Source organism: Scomber japonicus, chromosome 5, assembly GCF_027409825.1.
Source record: "Scomber japonicus isolate fScoJap1 chromosome 5, fScoJap1.pri, whole genome shotgun sequence".
NCBI lineage: Eukaryota > Metazoa > Chordata > Actinopteri > Scombriformes > Scombridae > Scomber > Scomber japonicus.
In genome coordinates, this window is record NC_070582.1 from 25,672,728 (window position 1) to 25,691,141 (window position 18,414).

General features: G+C 40.5%; 2 protein-coding genes across 2 annotated transcripts in view; both read left to right on the top strand.

Moving 5' to 3' along the window:
- Positions 1–11,903, top strand: part of bicd1a (bicaudal D homolog 1a) — a 30,104-nt gene extending 18,201 nt beyond the window's left edge. The window contains exons 3-10 of the mRNA XM_053318536.1: positions 2,705–2,857; positions 3,642–4,139; positions 6,192–6,584; positions 6,734–7,492; positions 7,597–7,748; positions 7,891–8,101; positions 9,970–10,049; positions 11,786–11,903. Coding sequence (XP_053174511.1) covers positions 2,705–2,857; positions 3,642–4,139; positions 6,192–6,584; positions 6,734–7,492; positions 7,597–7,748; positions 7,891–8,101; positions 9,970–10,049; positions 11,786–11,903 — 2,364 coding nt within the window. The remainder of the gene's footprint in view (positions 1–2,704; positions 2,858–3,641; positions 4,140–6,191; positions 6,585–6,733; positions 7,493–7,596; positions 7,749–7,890; positions 8,102–9,969; positions 10,050–11,785) is intronic.
- A 3,930-nt stretch (positions 11,904–15,833) lies between these two features.
- fgd4a (FYVE, RhoGEF and PH domain containing 4a) overlaps positions 15,834–18,414 on the top strand; it is a 47,814-nt gene continuing 45,233 nt past the window's right edge. Inside the window, exon 1 of the mRNA XM_053318532.1 lies at positions 15,834–15,996. Coding sequence (XP_053174507.1) covers positions 15,897–15,996 — 100 coding nt within the window. The 5' untranslated portion in view covers positions 15,834–15,896. The remainder of the gene's footprint in view (positions 15,997–18,414) is intronic.

Here is an 18,414-nt window from a genome sequence, read left to right on the forward strand (position 1 = left end):
GTGCGTACGTGCATGCGTGTCTGCAGCCACTGTGGCGGGCAGCACAGGGGTTCGATTTGGGGTCAGACACCACGGCCACGACCCCATTGTGGGGGGCAAATCCGGTGCTAAGCTGTGGAATAAGTGAAATGCCCTGAGCTCGGCACATGTGGAGGGACAGAGTGAGCCAGGCTTCTCACATCACACCAACCAGCACTACACTCACAGGACACACGCTCTCATTCACTTTATTCATTAGGGAATGTTGTGAGGTTGAATCATTACTGTGCATGCTGTTTGAACCCATAAAATGTCAAATATAATAATGAATGAAAGCAGAGGTATGTATTCACAACACGTTCATTGGTCAGGATAATCTAGATTTTGGAAATTAATTACTTGATAAAACCAGTTGACAGAACATATTTATGATGAGTTGTTATTCTTCCCACACACCTGTCACCTGTTTGCATCCTGATCATTGCTCTTTGATGATGTGTACACCAAATGCCGTTAGGCATTAGGTGTCAGCTTTTCATTGCGGGAAGCAGGTGTTGCTGCTATGCTGGGGGCTTCGTTTGTCACAAGTTGGGTCTAATTAAAAAGGTTTTTGATGGTTCCAAGCAGCCTTTCACCAACATGATTAACATATTTTTTTAAAAGCTTCTGGGTAGAGTTCATTTTAGCCAGAAAGTTTGTTGCTTAAGTCAGTAAGTTAGAATCAAAATGTTTTTTTACTTCCACACCAACACAAGGAACATTTGGCATCTAATATAGTTTATAGTATCATATGTTTTTGTGATTCATCTATTAATTTATAAAAACCCAATTTCTCACACATACAGAGGGTAACTATTGACAATGATGATGTCAAGATATATATATATATGTCTGTACAATTAACATAAAAGACAAGACAATCACCTACAGTATATCTTGGAATCTGCAAAGGTAAATATACAGTATCAGTCAATTTCACTTAAATGAGAAAGTGTGTCCAAACTTTTGGCTGGTACTGTGCTTAAACAAATAAAAATTTCTTCAAATCAATCATATAGTTTTGAGACCACCTTACTTTATATTTATTCTTTATCCTGTGGCACCATATTTAAATGCCATTGCCATAGAAACAGTGATGGGAATGATGTGTGATTACAAGATGGCTGGATGTCTGCCATGCTTGCCATTGTATCATGAATCTATTAAAGTTGTCGTAGTCACAATCTGTGCTGTGAACGCCAGATCAGGGGTGGGTTTCCCAGCTCTGCCCCGTGGTGGGCTCAGAGCCAGTGTTGTGTGCCACACTGTCCCTGACCCCGGCTGCTGCAGCCCCCGATCAGCTATGCTTCTGTAGAGTCTCACTGAATGATAATTGGTCTTTAATCCTGTGCACTTCATACCAGGCTCAAGACTTAATTCCCCACACTGTCATGAATATTCAATTGGAGAACATGTAGCAGAAGAGGATAATTGTCATCAATAATACAGCTCTTTAAATGTGTTATTCTATGGTTTTCTCTGGCAATTATGCTCTTAAGATGTCATATTTGGTTTTTGTGTGCTCTTTACTAGATAAGTACAAAAGTATTTTCAGTGCAGCTGCAGAGGCAGCACTACTGTACTTCTATGGACTCTGCAGTTTAAGCTCCATTAGCTTCAAGAGTATAGGAGCTGCTGTCAGCCACTGTACAAATCAAAAGATTCAGTGTATCATAACTGTCTTTAGTTTCAGTCCATTTGCCAGTTCTAAAACCTTCATTCCACTCCCCCTCCGAAATACACACACACACACACACACACACACACACACACACACATACAAAAAGAGGTTGAAAACCCAGAACAGGCCATATGTGTCTCAACTCTCTCCCTCCTGTGTGTATCCACGCCCACTCCTGACACTGTCTCTGGGTCAGCACTTCTGCCATATGTACAGAGAGCTGCAGGGAGCTGCAGGCAGCTCTGCAGTGAGACATACAGTAAATTATTTTGTGTTCTGCACTCAATGTAAGGTTTCTACCCAATAGCTGACATGTATTCCTTTTTCCTCATTTCTGGCTTGGAAATATTTTATATATATATAGTTTTTCTTTGTTATATAAATCCTGAGGTATACTATTTATTATGACTACTGTAAAAATCAGGCAGTGAGATCTTAAACCCATTAACTAACTATCATCATTCAGATTAATATTATCATATTCATTCTTAAGTGTTCATCTGTTGCATTTTATGTGACAGAGGCTTAGAAAAACAGGGAGGATATTCATCCTTAGCTCTATTTCTTGGAATACAACTTAGCATCAACACTTGTGTGAGCACAGGTTATTTTGCTGAGGTCTCTACATGGTCTTGCCAACTACTGTGCATGGATTTATGAGTTATGTGCTTGTGGCATTTCTCTCATCTACACTGTCTGGTCCAGCATAGGCTCATGTTTCTACATCTGCACAGCAAATGACCGAATAAATGATGCTCCTGGGAGTCTGAGGGTGCTGACTCATTGCATCGAAAATGAAAATGTTTCATAAACTGACATATCTTCAGGCTATAAGTATTTGTATTCCTCTTGTAAAAGGCTGTGGGATTTACTCTGCATTTCATCCCATCTTAAAATGATTAAATATTGTACACATATGATGAAGCACTGAATTGCTCTTTTCTTTGCCTTTTTGCTCTCTTCTTCTTCCTCTTGCTTTATTGTACCCATCCCCCTCCTCTTCAGAGTAATGAGATGCTGGAGTTACAGAGGAGCAGGATGAGGGAGGAGATCAAGGAATACAAGTTCAGAGAAACCAGGCTGCTTCAGGACTACACAGAGCTGGAGGAGGAAAACATCACCTTGCAGAAACTAGTCTCCACACTCAAGCAGAGCCAGGTCGGTATCAAGATCAGCATTGTCATACAGTGAAACCTTGCATTTACCCACTTATCAAGTGAAGTGAGAGCTGAATTACACCACGTACACAGTGTATACCAATTCTGTCCCACATAGCTTTGTCATCACTCTTAATGGTGACACACGAACATCCTTCTTATTTGAGAAGAATGACTCACACTTCTCATAATCACTTCGAATAGCACCCTGAAATGGCTCTACTTTAAGTAGTAGGTTAACAACTCCATGGTGTGTATGATCACACTATGCTGTCATCTACAGTAGCTTCTCATCACGCTTTATCCCTTAATTTCTTGTTAGGGGTTGTCTTACACCCCATCCAATCACACAGAGCCATATAATATGATTTTTGACTATAGTGACAATTTCTCATTCCAATGTTGGATAATACATATTCTATATCAATATAATATAAGTATTAAAATGTTTATTCTAAGTGTAATGTAATGTAAGATATCATATTTTCTGGTCTTAAAGGAAGCATCACATCATGAAGATGAATCAATATTAAATCCTTATTTGTGAAATGGTTTGTTAACCATGGATGTATTTCCTGTACAAAAAATGCATAATTCTAAACAAAAATAAAGCCATACTGTTTATATAGATATACTAAATATCAAAAGCATTATATCAATGATAATTTTACTTATGCCTCTCTTGTAGACTCTTGTATTTGTAGAATGTAATTAACTCATGAATGAAATCAAATTGAGATTTACTGCCTTTTACTCCTTCCTACTCATCACTGCTTTCTCCTCAGGTGGAGTATGAGGGACTAAAACATGAAATTAAAGTGCTGGAAGAGGAGACTGTTCTCCTCAACAGTCAGCTTGAAGACGCCTTACGTCTGAAGGAAATCTCTGATGGACAACTGGAAGAAGCCCTGGATGCCCTCAAGAGTGAGCGTGAGCACAAAAACAACCTGAGGAAGGAGCTGGCCCACCACATCAGCCTGACTGACAGCGTCTACGGAGCGGGGGCCCACCTGGCGCTCACCGTCACAGGTGTTGAGGGCCTCAAGTTCCCTGAGGAGACAAACGGAACCAATGGCACCAACGGCAGTGCCATTCCCACTGCTAATGGCAACAACGAGGACAGCAATCGTCGAAACGGACACCTTCACACAGGCACAGCATTGGCTAAAATGAATGGGGACTATCGACCTGGCCGGAAAGGAGAAGGTCTGCACCCTGTGCCAGATCTGTTCAGTGAACTCAACCTGTCAGAGATACAGAAGCTCAAACAGCAGCTGCTACAGGTGAGTTATGGTACAAAAGGTCACAAAGAAGGGTCAGTAAATCCCACACTAAATCAAATTTCCCATAAAAGCCCAGATAGAATCTCTAATGTTGACTTGCTGACACTAGAGAGCCCCTTTTCTTTTTCAGCCACTCATTGAATGTTCTCATGGACAGTAGTGACGCTACTTGAACATCACAGGCTGTTTATTGAGTTGCTGTCGGGGAAGATTTCAGTTGCTTTAAAGCTGCTAGAGAATGATTTATTGCAGGGGGAAAGAACCCAGCAACACACAACACAATGTTTCTGTATTCATTGCTCTTCTGTTCCTGTCCACAGTTTGCCAGTGGTAACATTAAGGAAATGACAAGGTGATGACATTTTGGGAACAAGAGAAGTCGGATAAAAAAAATACCACAGAGCACCACAGGCTTTACAGGATATTTAGCTTGTTTATGTTGGTGCCTACAGTTCTCCTAAAAAAAAGTACATGTAGGGGTCCACACATTTAAACTGTATTGCGGCACAAAGTAAATCAACTGAAACCCATAATGGTTACTGTGTATCTATTGTGCTGTAGATGAAGACTGCAGCCAAATCATAGCAAAGCAAAAGTAGTCCAGCAAACTGTAGCGGTACATTTGTGTAGGCCATAGGGAGCCCTGTCAGGTTGATTAGTGTCCAATAAGCAAGGGGAGCAGATGCATAGACAAGATAGCAACTGACTTTTTATTCTTTTAGAGAAAGACTAAACTAGAGATCATAACAGGGAGGGAAGATGTTATAGATGTAAAGTTTTACAGGATATTTATCTTCACAGGAACTCCACTTAGACATTTATGCTGTAATTAGTCCCAACCTGGCATTGTGATCAGCTGATATGTCCATATACACAGAGGAACTAGACTGTTTAAGTCTTTCTCACATGAGTGCAGCAAACACTCATGACCATTCTCACCATACAGGAGGAAAACATACAGAATGTTGAACGGCATAATAATCCGAGGTGGATTAGATTCATGCAGAAAGCTAATTAAGTAATTACTGTACATTTTCACCCTAGCTGAGCCGCAGTGGGAAACAGAAAATTAGATTGAGGCCATTGTATTAGCAGTGTGTATTTCTCTGTTAACACAATTACTCTGAAATCAATTTTCTCTTCAGAGTTGATTATCCTTGGAAATGCCTGCAGCAGCATCCTTCTAATTGCTGGTTGAATTTTCACAAATCAATTTCATCATTCGCAGTATGGAACCCCTAACCCTAACCCACAATTTCATTTTTGTTTTTAAACCCTAGGCATACATTATTATTCCAGTTTTATTTACTTAATTAAGTCCTCAGTGATTGTCAAGAGCTGGAAGGTTTACACATTCAGTGCTCTTCATTTCCCTGATGGGATGACTGATCATTAAGTATTTAACAGCTCGTGACCTCAGTTACAATGGTCTCAACCAGCAGGTATAATTTTGAACACACCTTTGCACACCTTTGTACAGTCAGTACTGATATGACACATTGTTAGTCTATGATTTGCATGTGTTCACTTAGTGCCTAATAAAGATAATTGCACGGTACACTGTCTTTATCTTTATTAGCCCCTTAATGTAATGGAGTTTAGGTAGGCCATATTGATTATTTTTTTGCGTAAGTGAGCCACTTCTTAGCTTTACTCAGCTGACCCTAAATATTGCTGCTATTTTTATCTTCATTTTATTGTAGCTGTGTTTGCAATAGTATTCATCTGTTGATGTGAATGAAAACATCTGAACTGAACTGAAATTTATTGAGAATTATAAATATTTATAAATTATTATAAATACTCAGAATATAAATTAAATCTAAATACTATTATAAATAAATATAATTATATATATATGATCAAAGATAAAGAATGTGTACATATATATATATATGGATAGATAGATACAATATCAGTCAAAAGTTTGGACATACCTTCCTATTCCTTTGAATGAGAAAGTGTGTCCAAACTTTGAAATCTGTGCAGCATTTTATTTTTTCTTTCAATCTTTCGACTGCCTCAGTATATCTGTATCCTCCCATCCTGCAGGTGGAGTGTGAGAAGACAGCGCTGCTAATTAACTTGCAGGAATCACAGACCCAGCTGCAGCACACACAGGGTGCCCTGACCGAGCAGAATGAGCGGGTCCATCGCCTCACAGAGCGTGTCAATGCCATGAAACGTCTCAATGAGGACAAAGAGCTTGCTGACCCACAGGAGAGTGAGAAGCCTGACGGTGGTTCTTTGTCACCCCCAACCAATGGTCACCATGATCCTGATATACATGGGTTTGAGATCCTGGAGTGTAAGTACAAGGTGGCGGTGACAGAGGTGATCGACCTGAAAGCAGAGCTCAAGGCCCTGAAGGAGAAATACAACCAGGCTGTGGAGGGGCAAGGAGACAGCCACAGTGACGACAGGGTTCAGACACTGAATGAACAGGTTTGTTATTAGTATCTGCACTTTGTTTTTATTGCTACACTAATTGCAACATTCCCCTCTGCAGCCAAGAATCTCCTTACTCTTCTTTTATTGGAGGCTATTGGCATAGTTCTGTTTTGTGAATGTCTCAACTGATTTTTTTCAAGCAGGTAACACATTTGGAGCGGAGTTGTCGTGAGGGCAGAGAGAAGGTTGCGAGCCTGGAGGCAGAGCTCCGAGCAGCCTCAAGCACAGCCACAGAGAGCCAGGGAATGTTGAACACAGCACAGGATGAGCTGGTAACCTTCAGTGAGGAATTGGCCCAGCTCTACCATCACGTCTGCCTGTGCAACAATGAGACACCCAATCGTGTCATGCTCGACTACTACCGTCAGAGCCGTGTCACACGCAGCGGCAGCCTGAAAGGTTCTGATGACCCCCGGGCATTGCTTTCACCTCGCCTGGCACGACGCCTTGCTGCAGCCTCTGCAGCCTGCTCCTCTGAGTCCCCTCGCAGTCCCATGGACTCCCCATCCAAAGACGCCCATAATAGTGATACACCAACCAACACAGTGGACTCCCCTGCTTACCAGGGCAGCCCCACCCGCAACTCCATGGGCTCCCCGGTCATCAGCATCTCTCCTTGCCCATCTCCAGTGCCCTCAGAGACGGGCGGTGACCTGCGGAAGGAGCCCATGAATATCTACAACCTGAATGCCATCATCAGAGACCAGATCAAACACCTCCAGAGGGCTGTTGACCGCTCACTGCAGCTGTCCAGGCAGAGGGCTGCAGCAAGGGAGCTGGCACCCATGCTTGACAAAGACAAAGAGTCCTGCATGGAGGAAATACTCAAACTCAAGTCCCTGCTCAGTACCAAGAGAGAGCAGATTGCCACACTCAGGCTGGTTTTGAAGGCTAATAAACAGGTGAAAAATGAAGGAAATTATGCAATATCTTGGGTAGACAGTGGGTTTTTTTGTGTACAGTATATGCTGTAATGAGATGTTAAATCTGATTATCCATATTGCAGACAGCAGAGGTTGCACTGGCTAATTTGAAGAGCAAGTATGAGAATGAAAAGGCGATGGTGACAGAGACCATGATGAAGCTGAGGAATGAGCTGAAGGCTCTGAAAGAAGATGCTGCCACCTTTTCGTCTCTCAGGGCCATGTTTGCCACAAGGTGAAAGGGGTTCTGGAAATATGAAATGACTAAAATGCAAAAACAAAAATATAAACTTTCCATTTACAGTGTAAAAACTGCATACGGATTTGATATATATTGATGTAAATAATGATTTGTTTCTAAAAATCTCTCTCTGTAGATGTGATGAGTATGTTACCCAGCTGGATGAGATGCAGAGGCAGCTGGCAGCAGCAGAGGATGAGAAAAAGACACTGAACTCTCTCCTCCGCATGGCCATCCAGCAGAAATTGGCCTTGACCCAGCGCCTAGAGGATCTGGAGTTTGACCATGAGCAGACCCACCGTGGCCGCAGCGCAAAAGTGCCCAAGATAAAAAGCAGCCCGCCCAAAGTAAGTGGTAGAGCCTTCCTTACGGCTCCCTCCAGCCCAACCAGGTTTCACGGCCCATCCATGATTACCACCCACACCCTGAACACATTCCTGCCCCTCAGTAGTCCTCCCTCTGTAGAGCTAACCACCTATCAGTCCATGTCTGCTACTTCAGACCCTCTTTCTGAAACAATCCAGACCTCAGCTCCAGCTCTGCCTAACTTGGCTTACCCCAGTTTGTGTCTGGGCCACCCACCTTTCCTAACAGAGTCTGAGTGGCTAACCTTAGAGTTCAGCCGATTAATTTATTCAAGACAAGATGTAGGTCAACTCTCCCCATCCTATGGCTCTGCCTCATCGTCTCCTTACCTTCGCCGAAAGCGATGATTCATTCTAAAAGAGCAGCTCTCTGGCACGGCCACACCCAGCACAATATACAATGTGCACACAGTCCCCAGAACCCTCAGGATTAGGCAGAATACAGAGAGGAGGAAAAACTGGTTTCATGTGTCTATGGTTTGGATGCGTGCAGCAGGAAGAAGGAACTCAGGTCTGCATTTAAGGTTTAACAAAAGTTGGACTGCTTAAAGTTTTCAAATGCACACCCTTCCAAAGTAAATATCAGCAAACTTTCTCTTCATCTGACAGCACAATAATAAATGACAGATCATATACGGCTCTCTTTCAGTGTGAGAAACGTTTCAAAGTGAAAACCAAGCAAGAAATGACTGCAGGATTTGCTTCAGGATTCAGTGACTTGCAGCACCTCCCTGTGGCAGATTCAGTGTACTACACTGTTTCCATATTTATTTTATTTCCATATATTTTAACATGTAATTTACCAAATGAATGCTTATATGCCTAAGAAAATAACAATTTGAAATATATATAGATGTATATATGTTCCAGGACTATTTTTCTCCCAATTAATCAATGCATGCAAGTCTTTTCATTCTGTCAAAGAGCATTTGACTGGATTAAATTGTGTTACACTGTCTATCCGTAGTAAGGGAAACCCTTACAGTCTATGGGAAAAACCAGTCAGACCTCCTCTCTGTGCCTCGGCCTTCTCTTGGATTGTACTTTTCTTTGCTTTTCCCCCTATTCTCTGCCAGAAATGCCCCTTCTTACCACCAGATGGCAGTTTCCAATCACATTTCTATTCTCTTTCCTGTCAAATGAACTTACCCATCTCTCTCTCCCTTATTCTATATCAGGTAAGTGTTCACTGGGTATGACTGGTGTGGACTTAAAAGGGATTGGGTTGTTCAGCATAAGCCCTTGTCTGTTCTTCTCTGTTTTGTGCTTTACAAATCAATACAGTATTGGATTTTCATGTCTCTGTGTGTGTTTGTGTGTGTGTTTGTGTCAATAACTCCATGACACTGTCTCTTAAGGGGGTTTGTGTTTTGCAGTCCAGAGACTGGTCCTGTCAGGGTGGTCAGATGAGACTGGTTTGCAATATTTGCTGCATTCACATGTGGGCAAGCATATACTATAACTCACATGCAAAGGAATATGTCAGTTAGATTCTATTCACCCTGGCTTCAAGTATTTGACTCTGTTTCTTCTGATCTTTTTCTGTTGCTCATCTTTTTCTCTTTTCTCTCAGACATCTCTATTCAACTACACTGTGAAATGTGGATTTGCATAACAAAAGGAGAATTCACATTTCCTCCCCAAGATAAACCAAACCAAGTTAAGATACAAAATATAAAGTACAAATAGGCAGAATTATAAATTTATATGGATAACATCAGTCAGAGCAAACGTAGCAGTCAGCATCTTTGTCCCTGACAAGGCCTTACCCTGTCTTGTCCCTTCTGTTTTCTCTGTCCTATTGTCTAACCCTCAGTGTCACCACTCTGTATATCTGTCTAATTTATCAGTTTCTTGTAGATTGTCAGCAGCCTGCTGCATCGTCACTCTCCCCACAACTAAGGCGAGGGAGAGCCTCCCTAGCCCTAAGGTAACACGCTGTTGAACCAGCTAGTAGTAGGTTCATGGACTGACTATCTATCTATCTATCTATCTATCTATCTATCTATCTATCTATCTATCTATCTATCTATCTATCTATCTAAACTGCATCTAATCACATCCTATATAAACTATGCATAGACTTTTTCCATTCTTGTTATAGATTGACACCTGCATCTAGAAGATAAATAATCTTGCATGCTCTCACTTAACACACTTCATCTTTACATATACATTAACTATTTATGCACCGATTATGAAACCTTTGAAACCACTGTATGAATGATAAATACTTAAATAAGGAAGTGAAGGGATTGTGTTTCACTTTGCACTTACAGTGGTTTTGCATGCTATTGCTGTATACAGTTCCAGTCAAAAGCTTGGACACGCCTTCCTATTCCCTTGAATAAAAAAAGACATTTGACTGGTACTGTGTATCTATCAACTCTCTTTTTTTTACTTGCAATTTAAAAACATGATTTTAAAGGTTCAAAGGTTAAATCTCAACTTTGGATGTGGCTTTAGTTGTCTCTCTCTTATAGACTGTCTTCACAGCATACATTTATCATACTGTAGCAGAAAAACCATAGGTGTAACAGTAACGATGGAAGCCATGCCAGTGACACTGTTTACACCTGGCATTAACATGGGTCTCAGGTGACCTGATCACAGAACCACTCAAACTACTTGCTGAGGTGGTCTCAGGTGCAAATTAGCAAATTATTGAAAGAATGCAGATGAGCACAGATGTAAATGGTTGGAGTAATCTAAACAGTTAGAATAGTCTGTACATGTATATTAGTTCTTGAAACATTTTTAATAGCTCTTAACTCTTTAGGCCACGCTAAAGCACATCTGGCGCTTGTCTGACGTGATAACTGTGTGTGGCCCTCTAGCAGAAGTGATGTAGGCAGCAACGAAATCTGAACACAAGCAGTCAGCTCGAGACACATAATAGAAACAGGTATGAACAGAAATGTGTCCACTTGTGATCGGATGCCCAGAGATGCATTTTAATGCCAGGTGTAAACAGGGCCAATATGTACAAGGACAGGGATTGGGACCTCCAGCTAGTCAGCTTTAGTGACACCTGTGTTTGACAAATCTAAGAAATATCATAAATATTTATATTAGCTTATATTAGCTTAAGAAGTGTATTCAGTCATGTGTCCATTGCTGCTGACAGATCTGAGGCCATGTTTGGTTTTAGCAATGGTTTAGCCTTTCTTTCCAAATGCCCTTCCCTTGTGTCTGAGTGGTTTTAAAGGAATAGTTGGACATTTGCTTTCTTTACGAGAGAGACAGTAAATATGAAGCTACAAGTTCTATCTCCTTTGTGTAATCCTTACAAAAACTTTGTCACAAAAATGACAATTTGTCTCTTTACGGCAGTTGCTGGACTACTGGACTCCGGCAGGCTAGATGTTTCCACCTGTTTCCAGTCTTTGTGCTAAGCTAACAGGTGACACTAGCTTCATGTTTGTTGCACAGACGTGAGAGTGGTATCAATCCTCTCATTTAATTCTCAAAAAGAAAGTGAATAAGCACCTATCCCAAAATGTAGAACTATTCCCTCAGAAAACCACATCAGTCTTTTTTGTTTTGTTTGTTTGTTTATTTCGTATAACCGTATTCTTCCAACAACACCTTTCCTGCAAAGCCCTTAGATTACTCGTGTTTATCACTCACTATTTTTTTGTCTCCTATGTTTCTGCATCCTTTCAGTCCTAAATTTGTGGCAGAGCTCCAGGGACGCCAAGCAGTCCTATCCAACAGCAGCCCTCTTTCCCCCTGCGACCCTTGTAACTGCCTGGCCCAGCAACCCCAGCCCCCCGGCACTTAACCTCGCTGCTCCAGCCCAGGCCTTGGCCTTGGTCTGGTAGGAGTCATACAGAGACAAAGACACTCTGGATAGGGGTTCCTTCAGTTTAACCCCCTCCCCAACCTTGCAGTCCAACCAGGTGCTTACTGGACTCTGAACCCCCACCCCAAGCGCTAAATGGCCCGGCACCGGCAGGCCCCCTGGTTACCAGGGTCGCACAAGAGGAGCAGGACGCTTTCTTCTTCCTCTCTGGAAGTGACATCCTGTCCTGGAAACAGAAAATTGGGAACTGAACTGAGACGCAAAAGCCAGAGTGACAAATCACAGGGATTTCTTCCCTTATTTGTACCAGTATTTATTCATAATTTATTAACTCAATTGATTATTTATTTACATATTGATTTGTGACAAGTTTCTGAGATATTTATTACTGGAATGTTTTTTTTCTGTTTGTCAGTCATTCTTCAAGATAGAAATCAAGACGTGTTTTTCTTCTGTGGTGAAGACTTCAGTGATCACAGACACATTCACCACTGTTCACGGCCAATTCTTTTCTCCTCAAGAAAGGAAAACCAATGAAACCAAAAGCAAAACGTCCTTATTGCAAAAGTTTTTACTGGTCTAGTAAGAAGGTTTAAAACTTGCCTAACACACTAAACATATTATACAATACAGCATTAAAAAATTAGATTTTTGTCAGTGTAATAATAAATAGAAAAAAAGTAATAATTGAATTGCAAGAAAATAGTTTCTTGTGGTGGTGATGGGTGGATTTCAACTACCTTTCTAACGTCACTAGTCTTTCTTGGGATGCTTGTGGTTTTTTTTATACAAAGATTTTTTGCAAATCATGTGCATAAAAGACTATTTTATACCTCTTATTTTTATTTTTACAGCAGACTCTGGTGATGTGACTGTGTCTGTGACATTAGCTCAGATCTCTTTAGGGACTGAGATAGATGAGAGACTGAGAGTGTTTGAGATCAGGACTAGGGCTGTTGGCCTGGGTTTTTGCCTTTTGAGTTGCACAGGTTTAAGTGACCATGGAGTGACTTGACCTCCTTTATTTTTAACATTAGGTATGAACAGAGGATTATCCAAAGGTGTGCCTCTTCTTGAGTTACTGTCACCATTACATTTATGTTGCATTCTCATCATAAAGTATTCTATCTTCACTGTTAGCTTTCACTGTTTTGCCCAGAAAACTCTTATCTCCCCCCTACTATAACATGACAATGACAAAAAGTGTTATTAAATTGACAATTTACTATCCCAAGCTATTCTTGTCTGTCATTGTAACAGCTCTATGTTTAGCTGTCTCCACATGCATCCTCCAAACAGTATGCAGTACTGTCCAAGCACAATTATGCACTATGCATTATAGCAATACAGAAGCAGCGGTCGTAGACTGATCTGGATAAGATTTACTGAATCTTTCAACCACTTCCGTCACCATGAATTAACCAGCAGGCTGACAAGAAAGATAAGACAGCAGAAGTGTCCCCAACTTTCTTCTCACAGTCGCAGCACTAATATCAATTTCCTTTGGCAACTCAGCAGTTGGCACAATGAAGGTGTTATTTCTTTTTGCAACACAGTTTTGGTCAGAGAGGAATGGAGTAAAGTCTGCCTGACATAGAAGTAATTTGTGACGTTTGTTGCATAATTGATTTCTGTCTTTATACCCTCATACTGTTTTTAACGTCAATGTCTTTACTCTACAACTGCACTGAACAAAAACTTTTGCCAGACGGATAAGAAATGGATAAACTACAACTACATAGCCAGTAAAGTGTTGTAAGATAAAAGCATTTCTGTTATAACAGTGATGTATGAGTGGACTCTTTCTGTTCTCTCTCTGTGCATCTGTGTATGTTTGTTGGATTTGTCTTTGTTAACAGTGTAGATTGTTACTTTTGCAACTACAGAGTGATGAAAATATTTGTGGTCCAAAAGTATCATCTGAACCCATGCAGGCTCATTGGTGACCTAACTCTCTTGGTTTGTTTGCACAATATAGCAGTGGATGGAGAGAGACTAATCCAATGAAACAGAAAAAAAACATGTTTTAAAAAAGAATGATAGCTGTATGCTGTACTACAGTGGATTTCACAGTTTCTCCTCCATTTAAAACAGTGTTTCATTGGTTCAAAAAAATTGGTAAATAAAAGATTTGTCCTTGGATTCATATGTGACTTTGTTTTTGTGTGTGTTTCTATCTCTATTCCTGCACTCAAGAAAGACTAAGAAGTTGGAGGAAAAAAAGATGTATTACATTAAACAGACTGTAACAGCAACGGTTGACATATTTTAAAGCACAACGGATGCACAAGGACTGTCAGTAGATTCAGTATAGAGAATAAAGCAATCTGTTGAAGACAGATTATGAGGTAATTAGAGGAGTGAATGACAAAATAAACAGATTAGCAGCTCACTGTAGGGCTTTAATGTCCACTTATAATTTACTACACCAAGTTGACATTTTGAGCACTGTTCTTCATCAGACTCAGTGAATTATAAGTGGACATTGGAGCCCTGCAGTGTGTGAGCATGTATCTGTTTATTTCGACATTTGCTTATTTTCAGCACAGCACCTGCCTTCTTCGGTTTGGATGTGCATGCATACTCCTAGCCTCGACTAGAGGAGTGACTCAAAACAACACACAACACATCAGCAACGATGTTCAACTCATCTGATAGTAAGAAGATCATCAGTGGGTGTTGGTTCAGAGGGTATTGTGCACTTGGCTAGTCCTGATCTTACTTTCCTGAACACTTTGGTAATATTTTCAGATGATAGTGGCATGTAAACTTCACAAAAGCAGTTCCCACATAAGTCCTAGGTCCATCTGTTAACTGGTGAGCAGATTTAGACCCAACAGAAAAAATGCAACCCTGAACTATTTGGATATAGCAGGACATCAACTTGCTTCATCACAGTAATCTGATGACCGATACTAAAATATATTTACTGTAAAAATATATTTTAGTATCGGTCATCAGATTACTGTGATGAAGCAAGTTTCATTTTGAGATTTCATTTTGAAAGCTGCTTACCCATCATTATTAGACTGCAGGACTGAAAACAACACAGTATAACAAGACCCTTTTCTGAACCATCATGCCAAAACCACAGATTAATCCAAATTGTGTGGTAAATGTTTGTTTTTTTCATTTGAGAACAGGTCAGTATACAGCCACATGGATTCAGAAGTCAATTCCTGCTGGGGAAACAAAATAAGAAAATATTTAAAACAATCACTGTGGAGAATTTTTATGAGTCTCCCATAATTATGAATTAATTTGTTTAGTTCAGTTACAAAGCTGCCAACAATAAGTTATTGAAATTGTGAATACTGGTGAATTAATAAGTCACAGTCATGGTTTATTATCTCATGGATTATTTTGTATCTTATAATATCCAATTAATGTAGAGTAATTATGATTTATTATCTCATAAATCCAAGTATGCCTGAATGAAGACTATATTTCAAAATGTGTTCTTCAGTCTGAAATTACATTTTAAGATTATCAAAAAATAGGTCTATGACATGAGATTGTTTTTTAATCAATTCGGAGTTTCTGTGTGTGTGTGTGTGTGTGTGTGTGTGTGTGTGTGTGTGTGTGTGTGTGTGTGTGTGTGTGTGTGTGTGTGTGTGTGTGTGTGTGTGTGTGTGTGTGTGTGCCAATAATCTGGACCTGGTACAACAGTAGGAGGTCTGCGCGTCGCTAGGGGGGGATTTAGAAACACCCCCATCAAGGTGACATTGTAGGGGGATTAGTAGACGAGGCCACCTGTCACATGCATACAGCTGTTTAGCGGCGCTGTGTGTCATCAGTCCTATGTCTGGTTACTTATTGACCCGAAGAGACACATTTTTCACAGGCGCATATGGGCTGCCGTTGCGCAGCAGGGCGCGATGCTAAATTTCCTGCTGCGAAGGGATTGCGTTTCTTAATCTTTTCAGAGTTAGTCCTGAGGTTATCTTGTATGTTTGTTTCCTAAATTTCTCAATGCTGGAGCGGACAGTATCACGCAGAATGGACGGCTTCAACAGAGTCGCTTTTCGCAAGAAACCACGATGTTTGGAAACTGAGGAGCAAGAAGAAAAAGGTGAGATTATAGGGAATATTTCCAAACTGTTTTCACAACGAAACCATATCAACACCATACCAAAACAAGTCCAAGAGATTCAAACTGATCTCCGTACATAAAATGTATCTTCTCAATGTATATATCTGAACTGGTTTAATCTCATTTATTATATTGGAGGCTTCTTGGTGCACGCCCTCGTGCTGATCTTACTGGGAGCATGAGTTAAACTTTGAGGAATTATTACAGACTATAACTAGCTTCATGGTGACTCAGTGTTATGACTTGGCTCTTTATTATAAGTGTTGTATTATTCATCATGTGTTTTTGTCAGTCTGGTTGGGAAAGCATGGAATGGCCAGACTGTAACACACCTGCATTTTAGCCCTTGTTTACAGACCAGGTATGAAGATTTCAAAGACAAGCTCCAACCTGTTTTCATGCTGGAGGGTACATTTTCTGTCTTTCTGTGTAACAGCACTTCATGGGAAGTCTGAGAAGTACTCTGACAGGTAGCCTACCCTTACATTACTGTAATGTATTGTGTGCCATCCTTGCCCAGTTTTAAAGCCTGGTGAAAACAGTTTTAGGATTTGCCTACATGCAGGCTTCCAGATGGGTCTTTGCAGAGCAGAAGCCTGGCAGCTTTGACTAGAAGCTTGTCTTTAAATCTTTAGTTCTGGGCAATTCCCCAGGTATATTTCTCAGAACGCAGGGATCCAAATACTTGTCAGCACACCTGAAGTTGAAGTGTATTGTCTGGGCATGACCAACTGAGACAGGAATAGCTTGCATGGCTTCGTCTTATCTTGCAACTCTGTGAAGTGCCTGTGCAAACAGCATAGGATATTGTACTGTGCTCGCAGTTTCAATGTGAACTTTACTCTCTGTGGCCACAATTAAGTTCTGGTAGGTTGGCCTCAGTGCATAAGGTGCAGTTTGTCATTAAGTAGTCAGCCCAGTCATACCTCTCAAGTAGTCAGGATGTGAGGTAAATAGTGGAATACTCGGTGATAGTGTCTGTCTGTGAATCACAAGAGGAAGGGTGTGTCAGTAGTACTGAAGTACAATGCATATAGAATCATAGTCACATATAGAGTCCTGTTCATATCTCAGTTCAACACATTTCATCTGGTCATCCCATCATTACCTCATTTTCTGCAGAAGTAAAACTCAGATGTGAACCCTGCTTGATTTAAGAAAGTGAAAGCTCTGATTAAACATATAACTTATTTCCCCTGCCACAGCTGAATAGCAATTAATTTTATTTGTCTTGGTTGAATACAAATCTTAGTGATCCAGCATTTATATCATGCCTGGCTGATTCTGTGTTTCTCGGGTCACAGATAATGTAGGAATTTCAGTTGAAAAGCAGCCCTGCTATTTTAATGATCTATTATTTTAATGATCCTGTTTTAGAAGATTCTCTAGAATGGCACAAAATGAGTTTTTAGGTTCTTCATACTGAAGGAAATACTAAATTATGTCTGTTCTGATCCCTTCTTCCTGCATAAATGTTTAGGAAATAACAAGTCATTAACTTTGTTGTGTTCATTGCTGAAGGTAAATTACAGGACATAACTCTGCTGCCATAACTGTTGTATTTATTTATGGGCGTGTACACTCTTCTGCCTTTCAGTATGCTCACAAATTCTCACTGTAAGCTCTTTAGTAATAGAGTATGGTTGTGTGAATATAAAACACATATATCATTATCATTATTTCTTTAAATTCCATCACAAACTTGTTTTATGCCTCTCTCTTATGTGTAGATGAGTCTGCACCAAGCAGAAACAATCTGCTTTCTCTGGAGAAGATCACCCTTATTGCTTCTTAACACCCCAGTGCTCAAGTTCATATAAAACATATTTCTCAGTTTCCCTTATCATAGTGAAATGTATTTTGTGTTGAAAGCACAAATAGCTCGGGACATGTACGGTTGAGATGGTGTTACCGTGAGGACGGCTGTCTCAGTCTCCAACAATGGAGCTGTTTGTTTTCTGTGTGCTGAGATAGAAGCAGTGGGACTGTATGAATCAGATGCTGTGTGGCCTGTTAGCCTACTGCTGCTGTTATTGTTTGGATGCACTGATGCCCATTCATCCAGAACTGAACCCTCTTACTGTCTCCTATTGGCTTTAACTTACTTCAGGCAACACTGCTTCCTTGTGCAGCTTGGTTTTTGATGGCCTTTTTATCAGTTGTACATGCTGTACCACATCAATACAAATTACCCATAATTCAAACCTCCCGATATGTAGAGCCATCACTTCATGCTCGATGAACTTGGCACGGCTCAAACTCTAAAATGTCTAATGGAAATATTTCCTTTTCTCTTTTGTGGTTATATCCAAGTTACAGTCTCATAAATAACCTAGAAACAAAACAGAAGTCTCATCTACTCAAAATGAAATTTGAATTACAGTTTCACTCAGCATT